The sequence below is a fragment of the Oncorhynchus gorbuscha genome, linkage group LG15, assembly GCF_021184085.1.
Source record: "Oncorhynchus gorbuscha isolate QuinsamMale2020 ecotype Even-year linkage group LG15, OgorEven_v1.0, whole genome shotgun sequence".
Classification (NCBI taxonomy): Eukaryota; Metazoa; Chordata; class Actinopteri; order Salmoniformes; family Salmonidae; genus Oncorhynchus; species Oncorhynchus gorbuscha.
Window position 1 is genome coordinate 19,475,320 of NC_060187.1, and position 20,958 is coordinate 19,496,277.

The window sequence follows — 20,958 nt, forward strand, 5'->3', positions numbered from 1 at the left end:
TCACCTTTATTTAACCAGGTAGGCTAGTTGAGAACAGGTTCTCATTTGCAACTGCGACCTGGCCAAGATAAAGCATAGCAGTGTGAACAGACAACACAGAGTTACACATGGAGTAAACAATTAACAAGTCAATAACACAGAGAAAAAAGGGGAGTCTATATACAATGTGTGCAAAAGGCATGAGGAGGTAGGCAAATAATTACAATATTGCAGATTAACACTGAAGTGATAAATGATCATGTACAGGTAGAGATATTGGTGTGCAAAAGAGCAGAAAAGTAAATAAATAAAAACTGTGGGGATGAGGTAGGTGAAAATGGGTGTGCTATTTACCAATAGATTATGTACAGCTGCAGTGATCGGTTAGCTGCTCAGCTAGCTGATGTTTGAAGTTGGTGAGGGAGATAAAAGTCTCCAACTTCAGCGATTTTTGCAATTGTTCCAGTCACAGGCAGCAGAGTACTGGAACGAAAGGCGGCCGAATGAGGTGTTGGCTTTAGGGATGATCAATGAGATACACCTGCTGGAGCGCGTGCTACGGATGGGTGTTGCCATCGTGACCAGTGAGCTGAGATAAGGCGGAGCTTTGCCTAGCATGGCCTTGTAGATGACCTGAAGCCAGTGGGTCTGGCGACGAATATGTAGCGAGGGCCAGCCGACTAGAGGATACAAGTCGCAGTGGTGGGTAATATAAGGTGCTTTAGTGACAAAACGGATGGCACTGTGATAAACTGCATCCAGTTTGCTGAGTAGAGTGTTGGAAGCAATTTTGTAGATGACGTCGCCGAAGTCGAGGATCGGTAGGATAGTCAGTTTTACTAGGGTAAGCTTGGCAGCGTGAGTGAAGGAGGCTTTGTTGCGGAATAGAAAGCCGATTCTTGATTTGATTTTCGATTGGAGATGTTTGATATGGGTCTGGAAGGAGAGTTTGCAGTCTAGCCAGACACCTAGGTACTTATAGGTGTCCACATATTCAAGGTCGAAGCCATCCAGTGTGGTGATGCTAGTCGGGCATGCGGGTGCAGGCAGCGATCGGTTGAAAAGCATGCATTTGGTTTTACTAGCGTTTAAGAGCAGTTGGAGGCCACGGAAGGAGTGTTGTATGGCATTGAAGCTCGATTGGAGGTTAGATAGCACAGTGTCCAATGACGGGCCGAAAGTGTACACAATGGTGTCGTCTGCGTAGAGGTGGATCAGGGAATCGCCCGCAGCAAGAGCAACATCATTGATATATACAGAGAAAAGAGTCGGCCCGAGAATTGAACCCTGTGGCACCCCCATAGAGACTGCCAGGGGACCGGACAACATGCCCTCCGATTTGACACACTGAACTCTGTCTGCAAAGTAATTGGTGAACCAGGCAAGGCAGTCATCCGAAAAACCGAGGCTACTGAGTCTGCCGATAAGAATATGGTGATTGACAGAGTCGAAAGCCTTGGCAAGGTCGATGAAGACGGCTGCACAGTACTGTCTTTTATCAATGGCAGTTATGATGTCGTTTAGTACCTTGGGTGTGGCTGAGGTGCACCCGTGACCGGCTCGGAAACCGGATTGCATTGCGGAGAAGGTACGGTGGGATTCGAGATGGTCAGTCACCTGTTTGTTGACTTGGCTTTCGAAGACCTTAGATAGGCAGGGCAGGATGGATATAGGTCTGTAACAGTTTGGGTCCAGGGTGTCACCCCCTTTGAAAAGGGGGATGACTGCGGCAGCTTTCCAGTCCTTGGGGATCGGGGTTGCGACAATGGCGGTGGATAGTTTCAGAAATAGAGGGTCCAGATTGTCAAGCCCAGCTGATTTATACGGGTCCAGGTTTTGCAGCTCTTTCAGAACATCTGCTATCTGGATTTGGGTAAAGGAGAACCTGGAGAGGCTTGGGCGAGGAGCTGCGGGGGGGCCGGGGCTGTTGGCCGAGGTAGGAGTAGCCAGGCGGAAGGCATGGCCAGCCGTTGAGAAATGCTTGTTGAAGTTTTCGATAATCATGGATTTGTCGGTGGTGACCGTGTTCCCTAGCCTCAGTGCAGTGGGCAGCTGGGAGGAGGTGCTCTTGTTCTCCATGGACTTCACAGTGTCCCAGAACTTTTTGGAGTTGGAGCTACAGGATGCAAACTTCTGCCTGAAGAAGCTGGCCTTAGCTTTCCTGCGTGTATTGGTTCCTGACTTCCCTGAACAGTTGCATATCGCGGGGACTGTTCGATGCTATTGCAGTCCGCCACAGGATGTTTTTGTGCTGGTCGAGGGCAGTCAGGTCTGGAGTGAACCAAGGGCTGTATCTGTTCTTAGTTCTGCATTTTTTGAACGGAGCATGCTTATCTAAAATGGTGAGGAAGTTACTCTTAAAGAATGACCAGGCATCCTCAACTGATGGGATGAGGTCAATGTCCTTCCAGGATACCCGGGCCAGGTCGATTAGAAAGGCCTGCTCACAGAAGTGTTTTAGGGAGCGTTTGACAGTGATGAGGGGTGGTCGTTTGACTGCGGCACCGTAGCGGATACAGGCAATGAGGCAGTGGTCGCTGAGATCCTGGTTGAAGACAGCGGAGGTGTATTTGGAGGGCCAGTTGGTCAGGATGACGTCTATGAGGGTGCCCTTGCTTACAGAGTTAGGGTTGTACCTGGTACCTTCAGGCATTTGGAAATTGCTCCCAAGGATGAACCAGACTTGTGGATGTCTACATTTTTGGCTGATTTCTTTAGATTTTCCCATGATGTCAAGCAAAGATTCACTGAGTTTGAAGGTAGGCCTTGAAGTACATCCACAGGTACACCTCCAATTGACTCAAATGATGTCAATTAGCCTATCAGAAGCTTCTAAAACCATGACTTCATTTTCTGGAATTTTCCAAGCTGTTTAAAGGCACAGTCAACTTAGTGTATGTAAACTTCTGACCCACTGGAATTGTAATAAAGTGAATAATAAGTGAAATAATCTGTCTGTAAACAATTGTTGGAAAAATTACTTGTGTCATGCACAAAGTAGCCAACTTTCCATAACTAACTGACTTGCCAAAACTAGTTTGTTAACAAGAAATTTGTGGAGTGGTTGAAAAACGAGTTTTAATGACTCCAACCTAATTGTATGTAACTTCCGACTTCAACTGTAGCTATGGATGTTGTGTTGCTTAGATACAGAGGTAAAGTCACTGGTGTGAGAAAATAGTGTCATCATTTTGGACTGTACTTAATTCAATCCAAATTCCTCAGCCTCCAGTCAATAGAGAAGAGAGAGGGGAAAGAGAGAGAGAGAGAGAGAGAGAGAGAGAGAGAGAGAAAAGGTGGGGAAAGTGGGAGAGTGAATTTCAGAATGAGAGAGAGACAGAGTGGAAGAGGATGAGAGAGAAACAGAATGGAAGAGGATGAGAGAGAAACAGAATGGAAGAGGATGAGAGAGAGACAGAATGGAAGAGGATGATAGAGAGACAGAATGGAAGAGGATGAGAGAGAGACAGAATAGAAGAGGATGAGAGAGAGACAGAATGGAAGAGGATGAGAGAGAAACAGAATGGAAGAGGATGAGAGAGAGAGACAGAATGGAAGAGGATGAGAGAGAGACAGAATGGAAGAGGATGAGAGAGAGACAGAGTGGAAGAGGATGAGAGAGAGGCAGAATAGAAGAGGATGAGAGAGAGACAGAATGGAAGAGGATGAGAGAGAAACAGAATGGAAGAGGATGAGAGAGAGACAGAATGGAAGAGGATGAGAGAGAGACAGAATGGAAGAGGATGAGAGAGAGACAGAGTGGAAGAGGATGAGAGAGAGACAGAATGGAAGAGGATGAGAGAGAGAGTGGAAGAGGATGATAGGGAAACAGAATGGAAGAGGATGAGAGAGAGACAGAATGGAAGAGGATGAGAGAGAGGCAGAATGGAAGAGAATGAGAGAGAGACAGAATGGAAGAGGATGAGAGAGAGACAGAATGGAAGAGGATGAGAGAGAGACAGAGTGGAAGAGGTTGATAGAGAAACAGAATGGAAGAGGATGAGAGAGAGACAGAATGGAAGAGGATGAGAGAGAGACAGAGTGGAAGAGGATGAGAGAGAGGCAGAATGGAAGAGAATGAGAGAGAGACAGAATGGAAGAGGATGAGAGAGAGACAGAATGGAAGAGGATGAGAGAGAAACAGAATGGAAGAGGATGAGAGAGAGACAGAGTGGAAGAGGATGAGAGAGAAACAGAATGGAAGAGGATGAGAGAGAGACAGAGTGGAAGAGGATGAGAGAGATACAGAGTGGAAGAGGATGAGAGAGAGGCAGAATGGAAGAGGATGAGAGAGAGACAGAATGGAAGAGGATGAGAGAGAGACAGAATGGAAGAGGATGAGAGAGATACAGATGGAAGAGGATGAGAGAAAGACAGAATGGAAGTGGATGAGGGAGAGACAGAATGGAAGAAGATGAGAGAGAGACAGAATGGAAGAGGATGAGAGAGAGACAGATGGAAGAGGATGAGAGAGAGACAGAATGGAAGAGGATGCGAGAGAGACAGAATGAAAGAGGATGAGGGAGAGACAGAATGGAAGAGGATGAGAGAGAGACAGAATGGAAGAGGATGAGAGAGAGACAGATGGAAGAGGATGAGAGAGAGACAGAATGGAAGAGGATGAGAGAGAGACAGAATGGAAGATGATGAGAGAGAGACAGAATGGAAGAGGATGAGATAGAGACAGATGGAAGAGGATGAGAGAGAGACAGATGGAAGAGGATGAGAGAGAGACAGATGGAAGAGGATGAGAGAGAGACAGATGGAAGAGGATGAGAGAGAGACAGAATGGAAGAGGATGAGAGAGAGACAGATGGAAGAGGATGAGAGAGAGACAGATGGAAGAGGATGAGAGAGAGACAGATGGAAGAGGATGACAGTGTGGCTGCAGTGGATACAAGGTCTTTATGATGTCTGAAACTTTTTCCCATTACTCTCTCTCTTTCGCTGTCTCTCTCTCTCTCAGCTTGTTTTCATGTTTGGGGGGTGACATGAATTGTTTAAAAGGCAAGACTTTGACTAGTATGTGAGAGACCTACAGACAAGGGGAAGCAGGTAGCATAGTGGTTAGGAAGGTGAGCCAGAAGCCAAAGGGTTGCCAGTTTGAATCCCGGGCCTGAGGGGGAAAATACGGCGGGAATTGAGCCGGCAACCAGGGGGTTGCTGGTATCAAGTCCTGGATGCCAATGCCTGCTGTTTGCCCTTAATCAAGGCACATGACCCCCACAACAACAGCTCTCTGGAAGCCCAGTGTGGCAGCCCCCCTGCACCTCTCCAAAACATGTGTATGTATGTATGGTATGTATGCGTGTGTATATATGCGTGTGTATGTATGCGTGTGTATGTGCGCGCGTGTGTGTGTGTGTGTGTGTGTGTGTGTGTGCGTGCGTGCGTGCGTGCGTGCGTGCGTGCGTGTGTCTGTGTGTGTTTTGGTTGGATTAAAAGTGGAAGTCATGGGGCGACGCACAATTGGCCTAGCGTCGTCCGGGTTAGGGAGGGTTTTGCCGGTTGGGATATCCTTGTCTCATCGCGCACCAGCGACTCCTGTGGCGGGCCGGGCGCAGTGCACGCTGACCAGGTCGCCAGGTGCACGGTGTTTCCTCCGACACATTGGTGCGGCTGGCTTCCGGGTTGGATGCGCGCTGTGTTAAGAAGCAGTGCGGCTTAGTTGGGTTGTGTATCGGAGGACGCATGACTTTCAACCTTTGTCTCTCCCGAGCCCGTATGGGAGTTGTAGCGATGAGACAAGATAGTAATTACTAAATATTATTACTTAATTGGATACCACGAATTTGGGGAGAAAACGGGGTAAAATTGTAATTATTATTTTTAATTTTTTTAAAAGCGGAAGTCAAATTTTGGTTGGACTTTGTGTATAATTAACAAATAAAGTGATCTTAATGTTTGTAGCCTTAGTTTTCCTTCTACACACGCAGTATAGAGAAGGAACAAAGAGCAGTGTGTAAGAAAAGGACAATTCTAAAGTACGAGAAGAATTGGAACCAAACTTGTTCAGAAATCCTCCTGTTACATTCTGTGTTAATGCACTTACCCGTAATGTTAAAAATGAAGCCATGCCTCCGTCTTAAAGGGATAGATTGTTGTTTTCCCGGCAGATTCCCAGAGTTTCCTGGACAGTAGTATGAACCAGACTCCAGTGTTGTCGGAAGGACAGCAGTTCCGCTCTGAAATGTCTGTTACTACCGCCTCCTGTCAGAGAATGGGATCCATGCGCTCTGTATCGTCAGGCAGCTCATTCCCACACACAGACAGGTACTGCTGGCAATCGCACTCTAACATGTGTGTGTGTGTACTATACTGTAGCTACATCTGTGTTTGTATCTGACCCTGCCCTCCTCTCTCCTCCTCAGCCAAACTCCACCTCCAGTGTGGCTGGACAGGACTCCTACGTCCCTGTCTTCCCCGTCCCCTTCCCCCTCTCTGTCACCCCTCAGCCTCCCAAATGCCCACAGCTCTCCCTGGGAGGCCCCGAGGGGCCTGGACGGGTCTGTGGACCTGAGCAAGGGGTACCAGAGCCAGGGGGATTTAGCCTCTCTGCTGCTGGGGAATGGAGGTCTGGGACTGGAGCACAGCCTGTTGAAGGCAGTGGAGGGGCTGGGGGGCCTTGATTTAGGCCTGAACCTGGGTCTGGACCTGGGGCTTGGAGAGGGCAGACTGGGGGGACTACCACCCCTGCTGCCTGAGAAGAGGGTACCGGGGATAGGCTTGGGTGGGTCGACGTCCCCCTCGTTCAGTGGGTTCTCCAGCCCACACAGTGGTAGTAGTCTCAGCATCCCCTTCCCCTCAGCTATGACCCCTGACCCTCTCATGACCTCTGACCATCTCAAAGGACTCAGCGCTGGTGGTGTAGCCCCCTCGCCTGGATCAGGTACACACACACACACACACACACACACACACACACACACACACACACACACACACACACACACACACACACACACACACACACACACACACACACACACACACACACACACACACACACACACACACACCCTCTGCTGGCCCCCATGTTGTGTTATAAACAGACACAGTATAGACATGTATACAGTACCGGTCAAAAGTTTAGACATTCTCTCAACCAGTTTCATGAGGAATGCTTGTCCTACAGTCTTGAAGGAGTTCCCACATATGCTGAGCACTTGTTGGCTGCTTCTCCTTCAATCTGCGGTCATCTCATCCCAAACCATCTCAATTGGGTTGAGGTCGGGTGATTGCGGAGGCCAGGTCATCTGATGCAGCACTCCATCCTTCTTGGTCAAATAGCCCTTACACAGCATGGAGGTGTGTTTTGGGTCAATGTCCTGTTGAAAAACAATTGAAGCGCAAATCAGATGGGATGGCGTATCGCTGCAGACTGCTGTGGTAGCCATGCTGGTTAAGTGTACCTTGAATTCTAAATAAATCACAGACAGTGTCACTAGCAAAGCCCCCCCACACCATCATACCACCTCCTCCATGCTTCACGGTGGGAACCACACATGCAGAGATCATCCGTTCACCTACTCTGCATCTCACAAAGACACTGCAGTTGGAACCCAAAATGTCTAATTTAGACTCATCAGACCAATGTCCATTGCTCATATTTCTTGGCCCAAGCAAGTCTCTTATTATTATTTGTGTCCTTTAGTAGTGGTTTCTTTACAGCAATTTGACCAGTCTCCTCTGAACAGTTGAGATGTGTCTATTACTTGAACTCTGTGAAGCATTTATTTGGGCTGCAATCTGAGGTGCAGTTAACTCTAATGCAGCAGAGGTAACTGTGGGTCTTCCTTTCCTGTGGCAGTCCTCATGAGAGCCAGTTTCATCATAGCGCTTGCTGGTTTTTGCGGCTGCACTTGAAGAAACTTTTACTAAATAGGGTTATCTTCTGTATACCACCCCTACCTTGTCACAACACAACTAACTGGCTCAACGCATTAAGAAGGAAATTAATTCCACAAAATAACTTTTAACAAGGCACACCTGTTAATTGAATTTCATTCCAGGTGACTACCTCATGAAGCTGGTTGAGAAAATTCCAAGAATGTGCAAAGCTGTCATCAAGGAACTGGGTGTCTACTGAAGTATCTCAAATATAAAATATATTTAGATTTATTTAACTGTTTTTATTCAACCCTTTTTTGGTTACTATATGATTCCATGTGTGTTATTTCATAGTTTGGATGTCTTCACTATTATTCTGCAATGTAGGAAATAGTCAAAATAAAGAAAAACCCTGGAATGAGTAGGTGTGTCCAAACTGTTGACTGGTGCTGTATGTTAACTCCATATATACAGTACATACAAAGACAATAGCATGCCTGATTTCACACACAGTCATACTGTCGCACACAGTGTTCACTGTAAATATGTGTATCTACTGTACCATAGTGCTGTAATCTCCAGAATGGGAGAGTCAGACTCAGTGGTTGTCTTTGCCTGTGCGTTGTGTTGCAGACCTGTTTGCCAGTAAGCAGCACACTGTGAAGTTTGTTCAAGACACATCCAAGTTCTGGTACAAGCCTGACATCTCCAGAGATCAAGGTAAATATTGTCTCTTAATATTACATGTGTGCTGCAAGAACTGTGTGTTAGTGAGTGCGTGTGTGTTGTCACCCTTTTTCCTATGTAGCGCACAACTACTATGGCCCCTGGTCAAATTAGTGCACTATATAGGGAATAGGGTGGCCATTTGGCACGCAGCCCTGAATGACATATGGGCGTTGTGACTTTCTGTGTGAGACATGTGTTTTGTCCCCTGTGGCGCTCTGTAGCTATCACTATGCTGAAGGACAGAGAACCTGGATCTTTTGTCGTCAGAGACAGTCACTCGTTCCGCGGAGCCTACGGATTGGCTATGAAGGTGGCCACACCCCCTCCCTCTGTCCTGACACAGAATAAGAAAGGTTGGTGTCATAGGCTACATTTCTGTGCATCCCAAATGGCCCGCTATTCTCTATGAAGTATACGGTACGCTACTTTTGACCAGAGCCCTGGGAATAGGGTGCCATTTGGGACACAGCCTCAGAGATCAGTTCTAACATGGTCTCATTAGATTCAGTTCAGCAAGCCATGACACCCACCATCTCAGATTGTTCTGAATTGGTTTCTGTAGGCAACCTTATTTTGTTGAAAGACAATTTGAACTCTGAGAAATGTAGGTAATTGATTGAACCCAAATTGGCCATTTAAATTTATAAGATTCATATAATATTCAATTGATATAATTACCCATCATCCGATTTGTACCAAACCTCTTCTTAACAATGATTAAGATGGGAGGAATCCAAATAAATGTTAAAAAGCCTCGCATGAACCCCCACCAAGCAGACAGTATCAGTTCTCTATCTTTAATAAGTAGGATGAACCCCCACCAAGCAGACAGTATCAGTTCTCTATCTTTAATAAGTAGGATGGACCCCCACCAAGCAGACAGTATCAGTTCTCTATCTTTAATAAGTAGGATGAACCCCCACCAAGCAGACAGTATCAGTTCTCTATCTTTAATAAGTAGGATGAACCCCCACCAAGCAGACAGTATCAGTTCTCTATCTTTAATAAGTAGGATGAACCCCCACCAAGCAGACAGTATCAGTTCTCTATCTTTAATAAGTAGGATGAACCCCCACCAAGCAGACAGTATCAGTTCTCTATCTTTAATAAGTAGGATGAACCCCCACCAAGCAGACAGTATCAGTTCTCTATCTTTAATAAGTAGGATGAACCCCCACCAAGCAGACAGTATCAGTTCTCTATCTTTAATAAGTAGGATGAACCCCCACCAAGCAGACAGTATCAGTTCTCTATCTTTAATAAGTAGGATGAACCCCCACCAAGCAGACAGTATCAGTTCTCTATCTTTAATAAGTAGGATGAACCCCCACCAAGCAGACAGTATCAGTTCTCTATCTTTAATAAGTAGGATGAACCCCCACCAAGCAGACAGTATCAGTTCTCCATCTTTAATAAGTAGGATGAACCCCCACCAAGCAGACAGTATCAGTTCTCTATCTTTAATAAGTAGGATGAACCCCCACCAAGCAGACAGTATCAGTTCTCTATCTTTAATAAGTAGGATGGACCCCCACCAAGCAGACAGTATCAGTTCTCTATCTTTAATAAGTAGGATGGACCCCCACCAAGCAGACAGTATCAGTTCTCTATCTTTAATAAGTAGGATGAACCCCACACAAGCAGACAGTATCAGTTCTCTATCTTTAATAAGTAGGATGAACCCCCACCAAGCAGACAGTATCAGTTCTCTATCTTTAATAAGTAGGATGAACCCTCACCAAGCAGACAGTATCAGTTCTCTATCTTTAATAAGTAGGATGGACCTGCGGCTTGGAGTAATGGTACTTTCAACCTTTATTTAACTAGGTAAGTCAATTTAATAACAAACTCTTATTTACAATTACTGCGTACCCCGGACAATACTGCACCAATTGTGCACCACCCTATGGGACTCCCAATCACGGCTGGATGTGATACAGCCTGGAATCGAACCAAGGACTGTAGTGATGGCTCTTGCATTGAGATGCAGTGCCTTAGACCACCGCGCCACTCGGAAGCCCAATTCATACTATGTAATGTATTCTCAGTGAATTTGGTGATGGTTTTTTTCCTTTTCAGAGAAATTAGCAGTTGAAGTTGCTTGCATTTTCCCCCCATAAATTGGTGTGAAAGTACCATATTTTTTCCACTAGATGCTACTTTCTGCTTCTGCCACACACATTTATCCATCAGAAATCATATTTTTTGGTCTTTTTGAGGTGGAACGACTCAGTAGTGACATTGAACCATTGTAGTTATATAGTGTGTCACTTCTGACTTATTCCAAATGAGATATGTCTGTCAGTCCAAGGTGGTCTAGGTTACCCCTAGTTGATGATCCTGGGTCAATTTTGTATTTTCTCCACTAAGGGTTGTATTTTCTCCACTAATGGTTAAGGTTAGGATTGGGGGAAGGGAAGCTGATCCTCTATCTGTACCTAGGGAACTTGCCATTTCTCAACACCTAAGTCTGATATCCCTCACTGATGATGTCACTTCCTTGTCTCCACAGTGGGAGGAGACCTGTCTAATGAGCTGGTGAGGCACTTCCTGATTGAGTGCACTCAGAAAGGGGTACGGCTTAAGGGCTGTCCCAACGAACCCTACTTTGGTGAGGACATATTCCTGTGTGTTGTGTTGTGTGCATATGTTTACTGTATGTGGCCCCCCAATGGTGAAACAAACTCCCTCACGACGCCAGGACAGCGGAGTCAATCACCACCTTCCGGAGACACCTGAAACCCCACCTCTTTAAGGAATACCTAGGATAGGATAAGTAATCCTCTCACCCACCCCCCCTTTAAGATTTAGATGCACTATTGTAAAGTGATTGTTCCACTGGATGTCATAAGGTGAATGCACCAATTTGTAAGTCGCTCTGGATAAGAGCGCCTGCTAAATGACTTAAATGTTAAATGTTAAATGTTATGTGTGTTGTGTGACTACGGCTGCATTTAGACAGGAAGCCCAATTCTTATATTTCAGTAATTGGTATTTTGACCAGTTAGATCTGATATGAAATAATCTAATGTGATTGACCAATTAGTGGAAAAAATATCAGAATTGGGCTGCCTGTTTAAATGCAGCCTAAGTTTACTGTATGTGTGGATTTATTCAGTTTTAATGAAATAATATACAATGTCTTCCTCTGGTGGACATACTGAGTAGTGCATTTGAACAGATCCACAATAACAAGATGGTATGTGAAAGCATCTGAGACAGTCTGTTTCCTGTTCCTCACAGGAAGTCTGACTGCATTGGTCTGTCAACATTCTATCACCCCCTTGGCCCTGCCCTGCAAACTCATCATCCCCGACAGAGGTAAGAGTGTGTGTGTGTGTGTGTGTGTGTGTGTGTGTGTGTGTGTGTGTGTGTGTGTGTGTGTGTGTGTGTGTGTGTGTGTGTGTGTGTGTGTGTGTGTGTGTGTGTGTGTGTGTGTGTGTGTGTGTTTTTACAAGTTCCCGGCAAACTCTTTTTTTCTTTCTGTGTTGTCAGATCCTCTGGAAGAGACTAGTGAGCCATCAACACAGTCAGCCACCAACTCTGCTGCTGAGCTACTCAAACAGGGAGCAGGTATTATTTTATCTCAGCTCTCCTCTTCTCTGCCATGGTGTGTGTTTCAGTGTGTTCATGTTTCAGTGTGACTCTGTTTCAGTGTGTGTGTGTGTGTCTCTCACTGGGTACCAGGCTGTGTGTGTGTGTAGAAAAGGCCCATGGAGTTGGTGGAATACTCCTTTAATTAATTGCCATTTACTCAGCTGGGCCAGGGGCGTTTTAATTAGGTCAGGTGGAAATGTCCTACAGATCTCAACTCTATAAAAGGAGGAAATTGCCATCGCCTGATCTCGCTGCTTTCTCTTCCCTAAATCCATCTGATCCAGAAGTTCTGTGCGTCCATGAATCCACACTACCCAGTAAATATACCACTTTATGGTTAAAGGAATTCCTGCCTCAGTCTCATACATTCCTCTGTCACCTGACACATGACCACCTGTTCACCTTCATTGTCAGTCATCCTACCTGTCCAGCTACCCACACAGATTCCACTAATCTTTCAATGGTCCTTTGAGCCGAATTATGACTGAACCAAAGACAGGTGAAAAGGAAATGGAGGCGGAGAGGGAAGAATTGTCTCCACTGGAAGGAAGAAGAGAGGAGGAGAGAGCAGCTGAGGGAAAGGTCTTGGAACAAAGGAAATATCCAGGAGCTAAGCCTAAAGCAACAAAGGCTTCATCCTCAACTACCAGGAGCACCAGAAGAACCAGGCAAGCACCTGGTTATCTTAAGGACTATGTGGTCGAGGTTCCGACATCAAAGGGCAAGCCCACCAGAGCTCAAAGAGTTGATGGATCAACTATATGTTTCAGCCATCAACCATCCCCTCTGAGCCAAGGACCGGAAACTGCTTTGGAGCAGGAAAGTGGTCTACGTGAGGAACCTATGGAAGAGGTAACTCCCACTGCACAGGTCGACCCGCTTCCAGAGGCAGGCTCCGCTCACCCCTTAACTAATGGGAAATCGTCGAAGCACTCTAGACGGAGTGGGAGTTCGACCAGTGGATACCCCTTTGGAAGTGGCCATGGCAGCCGCCATTCACTAGCCCTCAGCAATTCACAGAACGCTGTCCTACAAGAGAGGATGAAACTATTAGCTTTGGAGGAAATTGAGCGTCAGATTGAGGAGGAACGACAGGCTGACGAACGATGTCACCAATTGGATGTGCAGGCCCGTAGAGCTCTACAGGAAAGGGAATTCATTGCCAAGGACCTGGCACAGCAGCGACGGCACCGTCAAGCCAGAAGGGAATTAGAGGAGGCACGGATGGTCTCATCCTTCCTGGAGAAGAACGAACAGGGAGTTGACCTGACCACCCTTCCACATGGACCTGAACTGTCTGCCTTTCTTTCCCAATCTGCCCCTCTGGTACAGCATGGCACACAGTCCTCGGAGGCTCCGGGGTCAACAGCCAACACGGAGCACGGAGACGGGCCGCTCCGCCAACGCCCTCTATGCCAGTGACACAAGTTAGCATTCCTCCATCTGGACAAAGCATCACTCCTTCGCCTTTCCGCCAATTACCAACCAAGGCAAATCGTTCCTTTCATCCAGGGCCAGGCCAGTCCTCAAACAACAGGTTGGAGGGCTCTCGCCCAATTCCGGCTGCCACAAATGGAGGGTCTGGGACAGTAGGGGACAGGCCCAATGAGGCCACAGTGGGCTCATCAGAAGTCCCGGGTTTATCCTTCACGCAACCAGAAGAGGGAGCCAACATTATGAAACTTCTAGTAGCCTCAGCCTATGGAATTCCCAGACCCAAACTGCCATACTTTGAAAATGGAAAGGAGAGTGAATTTGTCCTTTTGGAAATGGCATTGGAGAGCCTACTGGGTATTCACGGTCATCTGTCAGAACGCTACAAATACCAAGTACTAATGGATCATTTGCAGTTTCCCAGTGCATACAGGCTGGCCCAATCATTTATGCACTCCGCAACACCATACACTGCAGCTCTCCAGGCCCTGAAGGCGAGATATGGTGAGCCACGTCAGCTAGTACAGAATGAACTAAACAACATCCTGAACACGTCTCCAATTAAAATGGGAGACCATGCTGCCTTCCAAGAATTCTCCCTGGCTGTCCAATCCCTGACCTCGATGCTCCAATCCGTTGAAGGAGAAGACGGGAATGAGCTTAAATGTGGCTCCCACGTGGACAGGCTTCTTAGCAAACTTCCAGTGTACCTCAGAGACAGTTTCATTGAACATTGTTTGAATAAGGGCATCCTGAAAGAGGGCTCGAGAAGCACCTATGCTCTCAGAGACCTGGCCACATGGTTGGAGGTGAAGGCAAAGGCGAAGAGCATCGCTCACCAGGCCACAATCTCCGCCATAGCCATAGGGGGAAGGAAGGAGTTTGAACGCCAGCAGGGACAGAAAAGACCAAATCCCACTACCATGTACTTAAATAGTGAGGCCGGGGAGGAACCCGGGAAGAAGACCCCTCTCAAGAGCAAGAACATCAAATTCCAGCCTTACTGCCCATATTGCAATAGTAAGGGGCACTTCCTTGGCTCATGCCCCAGAGTAAAAAAGCTCACTCAAACTCAATTGAAGGCCTGGATCACTTCAGGCGAGCGATGCTACAAGTGTGCCCGTAGCCATAAGGTGGAGACCTGCACATTGAGGAAACCCTGCAACCGCTGTAAAGAAATCCATCTCACCGTGTTGCATGATCTATTTCCCCAAGCAAAGAAGGAGCAGAGTATGCTCATGGTAGGAGCTGCAAAGGAGCTGTATCTCGACCAGCAGAACCGATCTCCAAGGGTCATGTTGAAGGTGGTCAAGGTCACTCTGCAAAGTGAAGGGAGAAGCATTGATACATTCGCCGTTCTAGATGATGGGTCAGAAAGAACAATCATTCTCACAGCGGCCACCCGTCAGCTTAACCTGGAAGGGACCCCGAGACCCTTAATCTCAGAACGGTGCGACATGATGTTATCCAAATGAAAGGCTCTGCTGTAACCTTTAGCATTTCACCTTCAGGAAACAGGGACGTGGCCTATAACATCACCAATGCCTTCACGGCAGATGGCTTGAATCTCGCAGAGCACTCCTGCCCGGTAAGTGTTCTACAGAAACAATATCCTCATCTACGAGGATTGCCTCTTCCTAACCTGGCCAGAGTAGCACCACTTATCCTGATTGGGTCAGACCACCCACATCTCGTCACCCCGACTGAGCCTATACGAGCTGGACCAGAAGGAGGACCCATTGCTGTCCATACATCCTTGGGTTGGGCTGTGCAAGGTCCATCCCATCTACTTCTCTCCACCCAAGCTGTACAGTCACAGCAAGTCCTCTTCACCAGAAGCAATCCAGATGCAGCCACTGACCTCCTTCGGAATGTTGAGATGCTATGGAAGATGGACACCTTCTCCAACCGGAAGCTACAGGAGGTCACTCGCTCGAAAAATGACTCCTATGCATTAGACCTCCTGGAGAAGAGCACCACCACCACTGAAATGGATGGCGTTCGCAGGTATGCAACCCCACTGCTACGGGTGCCCAACCATCCTCCTCTGGCAACCACGACACGGGCTGTACTCCCACTACTGCGTGGAACAGAGCGACGCCTGGTGAAGAATCCTGAGCTTGCAGAAGTTCATAACCGAGAGATTCATAACCTTATGGAGGCAGGCTACACCCATGTCTCCTTTGTCATGGCCAGGTCCAGGGTCGCACCCAAGAAGCAGTTGTCAATGCCTAGGCTGGAATTCAGTGCTGCCCTTTCCGGAGCCCAGTTGGCCTCTACCTTGCGAGCCGAGCTCACCTTGCCAATCCAAAGGATCATCTACTGGAGTGATTCGTCCACTGTATTGACATGGCTCAAGTCGGAGTCCTGCAGGTATAAGGTGTTTGTCGGGACTCGCATTGCGGAAATCCAAGACCTAACAGAAGTCCAGGACTGGAGGTATATTGATAGCATAAACAATCCTGCTGATGACATTACTAGAGGTAAAACCCTTAAGGAATTGGCTAAACCCCATCGCTGGAGCTTGGGACCACCATTCTTGTCCCAACCAGAGAACGAGTGGCCGACAGCCCCCAGGCGTGCGGCCCCTCCGCGACCGACTGAAGCTCATGAGTTAAGGAAGTCCGCCCAATGCTACAGCATTTCTACGGAACCAACAACTGCTCTCCCTGACCTAACACAATCCCAAACACTGCCGGATCTGATCACCGCCACAAACCAGACCTCAGATGGGGTGGCTTCTATACCTACCTCCCTCGCGGCAGAGACACTACTCCTCAAGCAAGCACAAGCAGTTAGCTTCCCTGAGGAGTTAAAAGCTCTGAAAGCCGGTAGGGAAGTGACTAAGGGCAGCCGTCTTCTCTCTCTTGCCCCAGAATATGATCCAATCCTTGGAGTGATCAGAGTCGGAGGGAGGCTGCGCCAAGCGGAGGTTTTGGACCCAGATGCTATCCACCCAATTATCCTTGACTCCAGACACCCTCTTACCAGGCTCCTCATCAAGAGTTATGATGAGCGGCTTCTCCACCCAGGGCCAGAGAGGGTCTATGGGGAGATGAGGCGGAAGTACTGGATAATTGGAGGACGAGGAGCCATTCGTAAGCACCAATACGCCTGCGTAGAATGTCAGAGATGGCCGGAGCTACGGTGCCCAAAATGGCAGATTTACCCCCTGCTCGCTTGCGCCTCCTTAAACCACCCTTCTGGTCAACAGGAGTAGATTGCTTCGGCCCCTTGATGATCAAGTTAGGTCGTCGTGTGGAAAAGCGCTGGGGCATTCTATTCAAGTGTATGACAACCAGATGTGTCCACCTGGACCTACTGGAGAGTTTGGATACGGAAGCCTTCCTCATGGCCCTACGGCGGTTTATCTCCCGACGGGGGAAACCCTACGAGATCCTGGCTGACAGAGGTACGAACTTCAAGGCAGGAGAAGCCAGGTTGGAGGAAGCCTTCCAAGCCATGGAACCCAGCCTCCAGGATCAGCTGATGGACCAACAAATCTCATTCAAATTTAACCCTCCAGGCGCTCCTCATTTTGGAGGAACATGAGAGCGAGAGATCAAATCTGTAAAGACGGCCTTACGAGTCGTACTAGGGGACCAAACTGTCACTGAAACGGTCTTGAGGACTGTCCTGATAGAGGTGGAAGGGATTCTGAACTCCAAACCCTTGGGATATCTCTCTGCAGACATCGCTGACCCCGATCCGGTTACACCGAATATGCTCTTGATGGGACGCCGAGATGCGTCACTTCCTCAAGCCATGTATGCTGATACCAACCTTGTAGGCAGACGCCGGTGGCGACACAGCCAAATCTTAGCTGACCATTTTTGGGCCCGATTCATTCGGGATTACCTACCAAGTCTACAGCACAGAGGGAAATGGCGGAGAGAAATGGCCAGCCTGGAAACTGGCCAAGTAGTAATGATGGTGGACCCTCAGCTGCCTCGAGCCTCCTGGCCGGTGGGCCGTATAACTAAGACAATGCCTGGGACCGATGGTCGTGTTAGATCAGTGGAAATCCAGGTGAAGAACCGGACATATATCCGGCCAGTTGCCCGACTGATTCCTCTCCCTGAGATGACAGAGGACGGGGAGCAATGAGCCTTTTTGAGGAATGTGGAAATTAACAAATTTCCGGGGTGGCTGTAGAAAAGGCCCATGGAGTTGGTGGAATACTCCTTTAATTAATTGCCATTTACTCTGCTGGGCCAGGGGAGCTTTAATTAGGTCAGGTGGAAATGTCCTACAGATCTCAACTCTATAAAAGGAGGAAATTGCCATTGCCTGATCTTGCTGCTTTCTCTTCCCTAAATCCATCTGATCCAGAAGTTCTGTGCGTCCATGAATCCACACTACCCAGTAAATATACCACTTTATGGTTAAAGGAATTCCTGCCTCAGTCTCATACATTCCTCTGTCACCTGACACGTGACCACCTGTTCACCTTCACTGTCAGTCATCCTACCTGTCCAGCTACCCACACAGATTCCACTAATCTTTCAGTGTGTTACTGTATATGACATGTGTGTGTGTGTATGTTTCCACTCCCCAGCCTGTAATGTGTGGTTCCTGGGCTCAGTAGAGCTGGAGTCTCTAACAGGGTACCAGGCTGTGCAGAAGGCAGCCAGCCTGATTCTGGCCATGGACCCTCCTTCTACCTCCACTGTGGTCCACTTCAAAGTCTCAGCCCAGGGCATCACCCTCACCGACAACCAGAGGAAGTGAGTCATACACACAAATGCATGAGCACACACTCATAATGTAAAGAACCTCCTAATTGCAACATATATTGTATACCTACACTACAATACTATCAACCCTCACTGCCTGTCTCTCTCTGTCTGTAGGCTGTTCTTCAGGAGACACTACACTGTCAATACAGTCATATTCTGTGCTCTTGACCCACAGGAACGCAAGTGAGTACTATACACTCCTTTGTGTGTTGTGTGTGTGTGTGTGTGTTCCTGATAATCATGCATGGTAAGTGAACCTATTCTGTCCTCACCAGGTGGACAAGAGATGGCTGTTCCTCTGCTAAGTAAGTCATCCCCTCATTTCACCTTCTCTAATTCTTTCTCTCGCTTTCTCTCTATCTTTCTGTATCTCTCTCTCTCTCTCTCTCGTTTTATCTATCCATCTCATTGTTTTTCACAATTTCTCTTTCTGTTATTACTCCCTCTATCACTACTCTTTTCTGAATTATTTGCTGAATAGCACTGGGTCGTATTCATTACTTCACACCATGTCGAAACATAGCAAAAGGTTTCGCAATGAAAATTAGAATTTCTTATTAGACAAATTCAGGTTGGTCACTCCTCGCTTCAGCCCATTTGTCTCCGCTTCGTTCCTAGTGAATATTACTGTGGATTATTCTGTTTGGCGGTTGAAGCTGAAGGATTACTGAGTTTCTTTGCTGTTTCTCCTGTCAGGATCTTTGGTTTTGTGGCGAGGAAGTCGATGAATGGGACGGAGAACGTGTGTCACCTGTTTGCTGAACACGACCCCGAACAACCCGCCAGCGCCATCGTAAACTTTGTCTCCAAGGTGATGATTGGCTCACCGAAGAAATAACACATGCATAAATACACACACACACACACACACACACACACACACACACACACACACACACACACACACACACACACACACACACACACACACACACACACACACACACACACACACACACACACACACACACACACACACACACACACACACACACACACACACACATACATTGTTTGTCCTGCTGGTACATACAGCACTCGAATGCTGATGTGGAAGAGAAGGGACTAATGTGTTGCATTATGGGATACTACCTGCAGAAGACAGTAGCAACAACTTTACGCTACACACCAGGGGCCTCATTTATTGACATTGCATATACACAAAATTTGCCCCAAAATCTGCATGCACCAGTTTTCAACAAAAGTTATCATTTATAAAAACTTGATGTGAGAATGTGATCACCTCCCCGCAAACTTTAGAACATGCACATCTGCTAGTGGTTGAAATATTGTATTACAAGCTGGAAAGTAAGGAGTTTGTAACGGTCTGTTGACAGGTTCACAGCAATTTGCTAGTGTTTTCTCTTTCAGAAACGGACTGACAGTCCTTTTCCAGATACACCATAAATTACAGCAAAAGATTAAAACATCATGCCAACACAGCAAATAGACTGGTAGTTTATGTAAATGGGTATATGGGTTTAGGTTACTGTATTGCTGTGCGACAGGAGCGCGACATCATTGCGTATTTAATCTCAGAGCCTATACCAAGGCAGGACATAGAAACACAATAATCTATTGATAAACTAAATATTGAGCAACAATTATTGTTTTGCATTCTGTGGCCTAATGCCAATCGTTCCAAATTATACCTTAACTAATGGGTGTTATGGTCACCCTAAAGGGTGGATGGAGGGCGTTTTTCAGGCAGTTTTAATACTCGTTCACACACAGTTGTAAAACTGTGCCTGCGCCAAATTGATAAATGTCAATATTTCTGTACATGTATTTCCAATACTTTTCAGAAATGGGTCACGCAGACATCTAGTGTGAATGTATGCAATGGTTATACATGAGGCCCCAGAGGTGTACTGTAGGGTGATGTTGCCCCCTAGACACTGATCTTGGGTCAGTTTAGCATTTCCCCCACTAATGGTTAGGATTGGGGGAAGGGAAATCTGATCTGATCCTTTATCTGTTACTAGGATAAGCTTTACCCTGAAGCACATTGAGGACTTTAAAAATTACTTTATTAATATGACTTTTTGTTATCAGAGGAGGCTGATGGGCAGAGATCATTGTAATGGCTGGAATTGACAGGTAATCAAACACATGGTTTCATTACAATGAGCCCGTCCTCCTTTATCTCCGCCCAACAGCCACCACTGCTGTTTGTGTATATATAGTCAGGATGTCATTGTAAAGGGAGGTAATCTTTCATATATGACATGTATTTTTAATTCAGACATGTTTTTAACAAATGTATTTGCTGAAATGTAATCTATATGATATTGTCCCTCAAATCACACAGCATTACTAGTCTGTCGCTACCCGCCATGCAGAGTAAAAGGCTCTCAACAAAGAACATGGTCACTTTTAATCACTTCAGCCAATCCCTTCAAAGTCATATTATCAATGAAACACTATACACTTTACAATCCAGTGCTTGACTTGGTGCGGAACACACCAATATAAACAGTACCGGCACCTAAAATTAGTTCCGGCACCTACTTCAGGCCAAGTCATGCACTGCTACTACTTTCTTTAGAAGCTTTTCATATAGATACTGTATACTGTACTTTTAATCTGTAAGCCATTAGTATCAACCTGTAAGCCACTAGTATCAACCTGTAAGCCACTAGTATCAACT

The 20,958-nt window shown here is 46.8% G+C and overlaps 1 protein-coding gene across 3 annotated transcripts in view; it reads left to right on the forward strand.

The window, feature by feature from the left end:
* Positions 1-20,670, forward strand: part of si:ch211-191a24.3 (tensin-3) — a 145,130-nt gene extending 124,460 nt beyond the window's left edge. For all 3 annotated transcript variants that reach the window (XM_046300322.1, XM_046300321.1, XM_046300323.1), the window contains 11 exons: positions 6,096-6,252; positions 6,351-6,868; positions 8,443-8,529; positions 8,760-8,891; positions 11,051-11,149; positions 11,782-11,859; positions 12,034-12,111; positions 18,128-18,296; positions 18,423-18,491; positions 18,584-18,613; positions 19,005-20,670. In XM_046300322.1, coding sequence (XP_046156278.1) covers positions 6,096-6,252; positions 6,351-6,868; positions 8,443-8,529; positions 8,760-8,891; positions 11,051-11,149; positions 11,782-11,859; positions 12,034-12,111; positions 18,128-18,296; positions 18,423-18,491; positions 18,584-18,613; positions 19,005-19,146 — 1,559 coding nt within the window. In that variant the 3' untranslated portion in view covers positions 19,147-20,670. The remainder of the gene's footprint in view (positions 1-6,095; positions 6,253-6,350; positions 6,869-8,442; positions 8,530-8,759; positions 8,892-11,050; positions 11,150-11,781; positions 11,860-12,033; positions 12,112-18,127; positions 18,297-18,422; positions 18,492-18,583; positions 18,614-19,004) is intronic.
* Positions 20,671-20,958: the final 288 nt, after the last annotated feature.